Source organism: Cannabis sativa, chromosome 4 (assembly GCF_029168945.1).
Source record: "Cannabis sativa cultivar Pink pepper isolate KNU-18-1 chromosome 4, ASM2916894v1, whole genome shotgun sequence".
Taxonomy (NCBI): domain Eukaryota; kingdom Viridiplantae; phylum Streptophyta; class Magnoliopsida; order Rosales; family Cannabaceae; genus Cannabis; species Cannabis sativa.
In genome coordinates, this window is record NC_083604.1 from 37,700,446 (window position 1) to 37,707,857 (window position 7,412).

General features: G+C 34.5%; 1 protein-coding gene across 1 annotated transcript; it reads left to right on the forward strand.

The window, feature by feature from the left end:
- Positions 1 to 1,311: 1,311 nt before the first annotated feature.
- LOC115712770 (probable galacturonosyltransferase-like 9) lies at positions 1,312 to 3,215 on the forward strand. Its single transcript, XM_030641127.2, has one exon. The coding sequence runs from the start codon at positions 1,617 to 1,619 to the stop codon at positions 2,895 to 2,897; it is 1,281 nt and encodes a 426-aa protein (XP_030496987.2). The 5' UTR covers positions 1,312 to 1,616; the 3' UTR covers positions 2,898 to 3,215.
- Positions 3,216 to 7,412: the final 4,197 nt, after the last annotated feature.

A 7,412-nucleotide genomic window follows, 5' to 3' on the forward strand; every position in this document is an offset into this window, starting at 1 on the left:
AAATTTTATAAAATTCAAAACAATTTACAATATATAAAGCAGTGTTCAAACAGTCTATTTCATACGAGTGTAAAATAAAATAATCACGTGTGCAACATACTGTTTGAACCTTATTTTCGACGTGTTAAATTTTTTCGAATTTCTTAAAATTTTACAAAAAATCTTAAATAACTATAATTTACATGACCATAGAAAAAATTTGACTAAAAATTAATTTTCATACAATTTTTTTTTTTTTTGAATAAAAGCATATTTCATTAATAGAATAAGTTAGATCTCACGGTCATTTATATAACATGTTTAACGGGATGGTAGATAGCGGAATATCACCAAATAACTTGTGGGTAAACGCCCACTTAGTCACATTATGGGAAAAAATGATACATTGACACATACCTTTAAAAATGGTGCAGTATTTTTTTTTTAAACTTCATCACTATTACCATTTTTTTAATATATAAAAGATAAAAATTTAAATTTATATTTAGGGAAATTTTATTTATATCCCAAAATTTTTAAGGATACCTTATTTTAATAATTTTTATTTTATATAAAATTTAGGGATTTTTTTTATTTTTATACTTCAAAATAGTTTTTTTTTTTTTTGTATTTTTACGAAATTTTATATAAAAACTCCTATTGCAACTAGCGCTGCAACCTAAATTGCAATAAAAAATCGTATAGAAACCCCTATTGCAACTAGTGCTGCAATCACTTTAGAAACTCAAACCGTAAATTTGAAAAAAAAAAAAGAGTTAAAAAAAATAGTATATGGGGTAATTCCCTTAAAATTTATATCTTTAATTGTACTAAGTTTTTTTATTTTTTTTCTTCCAATTCATATTCTTAAAAAAAATATACCTATCAAATAAAAATAAATTATATTTTAAATATTATGATAAAAAAATTAAAATAAAAAATTATTGAAACTTCTTAAAAAAATAATAAAAAAAGTATATACATAAGTTAAAAAAAATTATGAAATTGAAATCAAAATAAGTATTTAAATTAATATAAAATAATGAGAGAAAAAAAAATAATAAAAAAGATATTAAGAATAATTTTTAAAAATTATTTAAATTTAAATTTTTTAAAAAATAAAGTGTATTTATCTTTTTTTTTACGGAGTATAAATTGAACTCTCCTATATATTCCTTACTTCCATAACCAGTGGTTTACGCCGCACTCTAACCAGGCTTCTTTCCCCTTTTTATAACTCCTCGATAAAATAAAGAAAAAGACAGTAAGAGAATCCAATAGGCCATACGTATTGATACAAATATCTATAGATAATAGATGTATAAATACATAATTGCTATATATATATTAATTTTTTTAATTATTAAAGAAACTATGTGTGTATATATAATTTGTCCGAAGCCCAAACCAGAGAGACTAAACGCCTAAACGGGTCCCTCCTTCCTTTTATGTCAACGTCTCCCTGCTTGGGAAGGAAGGGGTACCGCGTGAAATCCAAACAGAGCAGCACAGCCTCAGCCTTGCCCTGCTCATCATTTCTTTTTGAGCCTTTAATTTGGTCTTATTTCCATTCAGAGCATTAAATTTCTAGAATCCTCTCATTCTAGTCCCTTTAATCTTCTCCCCACACTTTTTACATGCAACTTATCTTTTCAAGAAACCGAAACAAAGGCTCTTTCTTCTTCCCAAGAAGACTTCAAAGAATGGTTCCCTTGAGAGTAAACGCCGTCGTTTTGGTCTTCCTCACCGTCGTTTGCCTCATTTTGTTACCATTTTGCTTCGGGATTCGGTCATTTCCGACAGTCGACGGATACGAGTTTGGGTCGCCTGATGGGTTGCTCAGATTCACTGAAGCACCGGAGTACCGTAACGGAGCTGAGTGTGCCGTAGCGTTCGGCGGTGCTAACGTTGTTGGTCGGAGAATGGCTGTGTCCTCTTGTGACCCTTCTCTGGTCCACGTTGCCATGACCTTGGATAAAGAGTACCTCAGGGGATCCGTAGCCGCCGTACACTCTGTCCTGAAACACGCCTCGTGTCCCAATAACGTCTTCTTTCACTTCATTGCCGCCGAGTTCGACCAGGTGAGTCCCCGAGTCTTGGCTCAACTCGTCCGATCCACTTTCCCCTCTCTCCGGTTCAAGGTCTACATCTTCAGAGAAGACACCGTCATCAACCTCATATCTTCCTCGATTCGCGAAGCCTTAGAGAACCCCTTAAACTACGCAAGAAATTACCTCGGCGACATACTCGATCCCTGCGTTGACCGGGTCATTTACCTAGACTCCGACGTGGTCGTCGTCGACGACATCCACAAGCTCTGGAACATAACATTGACTGGGTCACGGGTTATCGGAGCTCCAGAATACTGCCATGCCAACTTCACCAAGTACTTCACCGACGGATTCTGGTCTGACCCGCTTCTTTCTCGAGTATTTGGGTCCCGTAAACCCTGCTATTTCAACACAGGAGTCATGGTCATGGATCTAGTGAGGTGGAGAGAAGGGAATTTTCGGAAGAGAATCGAAAACTGGATGGAAGTTCAGAGGAAGAAGAGGATTTACGATCTGGGTTCTTTACCGCCGTTTTTATTGGTCTTCGGCGGTAATGTTGAGGCCATTGACCACCGGTGGAACCAGCACGGTCTCGGCGGTGACAATGTCAGGGGAAGCTGTAGGTCCCTGCATCCGGGTCCGGTCAGTTTGCTTCACTGGAGCGGAAAGGGAAAGCCATGGGTGAGACTCGACGAGGGCAAGCCGTGTCCTCTTGATAGTCTCTGGGAGCCGTACGATCTTTACAAGCCATTGTACCATCATGATCAGAAGATGGGCAAAGACGCTGAGCTTCTGGGCTCAACATTATTGCCCTCGTCTTCTTCATCAAGATTGAACGGCGGTGGGCGTTCGAGTTTCTTGTTATGATTATTCTTCTCATGATTCTTTCATACAGTTGATTTTTCACAGATTCTTTTGGCTGTACAGATTGGTTTTAGAGATGGGAATTTTTTTTATATATAAATTTTTTCATTGATTTGATCATATTTTGTTCTGGTGTTTTCCCCCTTACTTTACATATTAGAGATATCAAATACTCCTATTTTTGGGTTCCAGTTCTTGGAACAATTCGGTGGGTTGATTTCTTTGTATGCAATTTTGGAAATGACACTCTCATTGTCTTTATTATTATTATTTTTCATTTTGTTGTAAAATTTTCATTTCAATTCTTGATTTATTACCGAATTCGCTTCTCACTTATAAGTATACCCCCCTTCTATACTTTCTAATTATATTGCTATTTAGTTTAATCTGTTCTAAAATAATGGTAAAGTTAATGAGTAGATAGACAAAGTGCTTATATTTGGTGTCGTATTGCTATTGTTTCTATTTTGGTGGTTTTCGTAAAAGAGAGTCTCTTTAGCAAAAGGTATTATTAATTAAAATTGATTATATTTTTATTTTTTCTTTAAAGAGAAAACTGATAACATTTTGACAAGGATTGGAAGCAAAGATAAGTATTATGTTTATTGAAGAAAATAAATGAAAAATAAATAAAGTTGAATGGAGGAGAATTAGAAGCCAAATGTTTTGATGTTAGAGTTCCAGCTCACCCAGCCTCACGGGCTTTTTTGATGTTGTGATTCGGGCAAGGTGACGAATCCTATTGTCAACAACTTGTGGGACCCAGTTCATTTTATTTTTTCCAATTAGAAATGTCAAATATGCTTTTATTTTATAGAATATTTTGTGTCGTGGCCGAAGTTAATGTTATATATTATAATAAATCTTTCTATTTTATAATGTCTAATTAATACACTTAACACACAATCGAACCGAAGCCGAATATTTACACGTTTCATGGCGTGAACGGTAGAAAGTTGTGTGGTAGACTGCCAAGTAGGTAGGTAAAGGTTCATTATTATTCCTAGGCTGCCTGCCTAGTCACATGAAAGAATTCAGACTCTCTTATTGAAACCCAACAAAGTCATATTGATCATCTTCAATTTGGTCATTGAGAACCATTATGAGGTTCAGATAACAGATTAGTTCACATGCCTAACTATTCATTCAAGAGACCAGACATGTCTCAGGGTTCAGAGAAGGTGCATGGTACTTATTGACCAGCCATATGGAACAGGAATAGCATCAATTAATGCAACTTTCATTGAATTTGAACTATAAACTCAACTCTACCCATTTTTTAGAGCATTTCCAATAAATTATATTTTAGCATACTTAATTATTAATTATTGTTTTAATAGTGTTCTAAAAAGTATGATAAATAACAACCAGCAACTAGGGTCGGGCTTCAGAGAGGGGACGATGGGGAATCGCACGTACCAGGGAGATGGAAATCTCAGAGTTACAGGTGGTTATGGGCTGGTCGAAAATCAAGAGGGAAAAAGTAGGATTGATGTTAATGAGCCTATATCAAAAAATAATTTTAAATTTCAAAAAGAGGGATTAGTTGTTTATGATACTAAGAGGAGGCGTGTGGAAGAGGGTATATGTCAGCTGGAGGAAAGTTTGTTGGGCCAAGAAAGTGAGAGGGAGATATTGGGCCGAAATGATATGTGTAAATGGAGGGGAAGATACTAGCCCATTACATTGGGCTGAAGGAGTGATAAATGTGGATATGGACCCACAAGGTGACCACGTGGAGGAGGTTAGGAATAGGGAAATTTACATGGTATATTAACTTTTACTATTTTTTTACAAAAATACTACCAGACGGTATTTTTTACTTTTTTACTGTGTTTTTTTATAAGTTTCATACTGTAGTATACTGTGTTAAGTTTTCACTGGTGTTCTACCGGTGTTTTTTAGTTGTTCTACTGTCGTTTTGAGTTGTTCGGTTTTGTGTTCTACTGGTGTTTTATAAAAACACAGTATTTTTGAAAACTTTTCCGTGTTACAGTATTTTTGTAAAAGTTAACCTAAATTCCAGTATTTTTGTACATTTCCGTAGGAATAAGGGGGTTGAATTAGATACATCACATGGTAAAAGTGGTATTCTTAAAAAAAAAAAAACTTGTTATTGGCGGGTTCTCCTGTTGGGACCCGCTGGGAGTTATGAGTTTGTTAAGTTGGAATTGCCGCGGGCTTGGGAATCCACGGGTTGTTCAATTCCTTAAGGAAATTGTTTTTCAAAAGAGATCCACTTTAATTTTTTTGTGTGAGACATTATGTAAGAAAGAGAAAGTTGAATGTGTGAGAGCTTTATTGGGCTATGTGTTAGGTTTTATGCCCTAAATAAAACTCTATTTCAATGTAATCCAGATTATTCAATATCAATAAAGTAACAGAAGTATTTTTCATTCATTTGTGTATGTTTTGGTTCACTTTATCAATTGTTTGTCTATTTGATTTATAAATTCATCCAAACCCCTTTCACATACTTGATCATGTTTATTGTGTTGTCAACACAGTGGAAAGTAAACATGACTATGTGAATAAAGGATTCCTAGATTTATCAGAACACTGGGTTTTACTGATATAACAATCTACAATAGAGTTTACTTGCATTTAAAGAAATGTTCTTTCCAGAACATTGGTTAAAGTAAAGCTCGGGTTGGATGCATGGACTATGCATTGGAATGAACCGATATTGAACTTTGAAATAGATTTATAAAACATACCGTAATATCTATTCAATTCAATATCACTAAGTTGATCCTAGATCGCATGATCTAATTCCTGATATGGTTAGGCTCAATCTCAAGAGTGTTATTCGTGTTCTTTGATTTGTTAGTTAAGCCTACTTTTTGGTCAGGGTGATACGTACATTTTGGGAACACGGTAGTGCAATTGAGCGGGAGCGCTAACATAAATATGGAATCTATAGCTTCTATCTGGCGAATAGTAAGCAAAGGATGATTTCCTTTGAGCTTAACCAAACGAGATAAATGGTGGAGTACTCATTTCACTTAGCTGAAATATCATTTATACAGGGTTAAGTGTTTTAAGGATAAAATACATTGTAGGGTGTTACGGTAATTTAGTCCCTTTACAATGTAAATCATCCATATAGAGGATCATTGATCAAATTAGGATTATAACAATGGATAACTAATGATGTGTCTACATGGTGGAACATATAGAGCATTCTATATACTGAGAGTGTAATTCTAAGTTCTATGCGTGGATTCAACGAAGAATTAATAAGTCAGTGAATTTAAGTAGTAAATTCTAGATCTGCTTATTGGAAGCTCGGATATATAGACCCATGGTCCCCCCACTAGTTGAGACAATATTACTTGTAAGACTCATTTAATTGATTTTAATTAATCAATTATAATTCTCAAGGTAGACTGTGTCTATTTGAGAATTTATCACTTATTAAGGGCAAAACAGTAAATAGAGATTTTGAAGGGCATATTTATTAATTAGGAAACTTTAATTAGTTTTATTATTAATAAATAATGACAATATATTATTTGATAATTAATTTTAATTATTAAATAATTAGATTTGACATTTATGTGGTTGAACAAAGGAATTGGCAGTTTTTAACAAAACAGGAAACTAGCTATGTAGGAAAATGAAAGTTGGAAAAGTGGCAAGCCTTGTTTCCACAATGCCTAGGCCGGCCACTATGCTTCCCTTTTGACATTGATTTTTCAATTTTTAAATGTCAATTAATTCAACCATAGCCCTAGGTGGTCTTCTACAAATAGAAGGTAAAGGCTTCAGTTTTTGTACAAACAATATTCTGACAGAATTTTCTCACACAAAAACTCTCTCTGAGCCGCCACCCTCTCTCTCTCTCTACCTTCTCTGTTTCGAAATCTATGAGTGATAGAGTAGTGCCCACACACATCAAGTAATACCTCAATCATAGTGAGGAAGGCTGTGTAGAATTCAGAAACAACAAAGAAGGACATTCAGGCTCAGATCTTGATTATACTCTGCGATAGAAAGGAATCAAGGGTTAGAGATCTGAGTGGGAGGAGACATATATTCTGCTGCACCCAATGTAAGATTTCTCTTACTTTTATGTGTTTAATTTTCCATCGTTTTAGAAGTTCATATTTAGGTTGTTAAATCAACATACTTGTGAGTAGATCTAAGATCCTGGTAAAACAACTTCCAACAACTGGCACCAGAGCCATGGTAATTTATTTGCTTGCAAGAAATTTGGACTTAAAATGATTTGTTTGTGTTTTGGATGGTATCATGTTGTTTTGTGTGTCGTATTGATGTTTGATTGTTGTTTGTGAATTTTGGGAAAAATAGTTACTTTTCTGTCTCTGTAATTATTTTTATTGGATATTTTGAAAAATTCTAAGCAATTTACTTTTTTACAGAACTCGATTTCGATTTAATTTGAATTAGTTATGAATTTTTGAAAATTAGAAAAAATCGGGATGATGAACACCCTCCCACGCGCGCGGAATGGCTGCAAGCAGCCTCCTGCGCCATGAGATCTCGGCATGCATC

Coding starts and splice junctions, on each gene's coding strand:
- LOC115712770 (XM_030641127.2), top strand. CDS start 1,617: ATGCAACTTATCTTTTCAAGAAACCGAAACAAAGGCTCTTTCTTCTTC.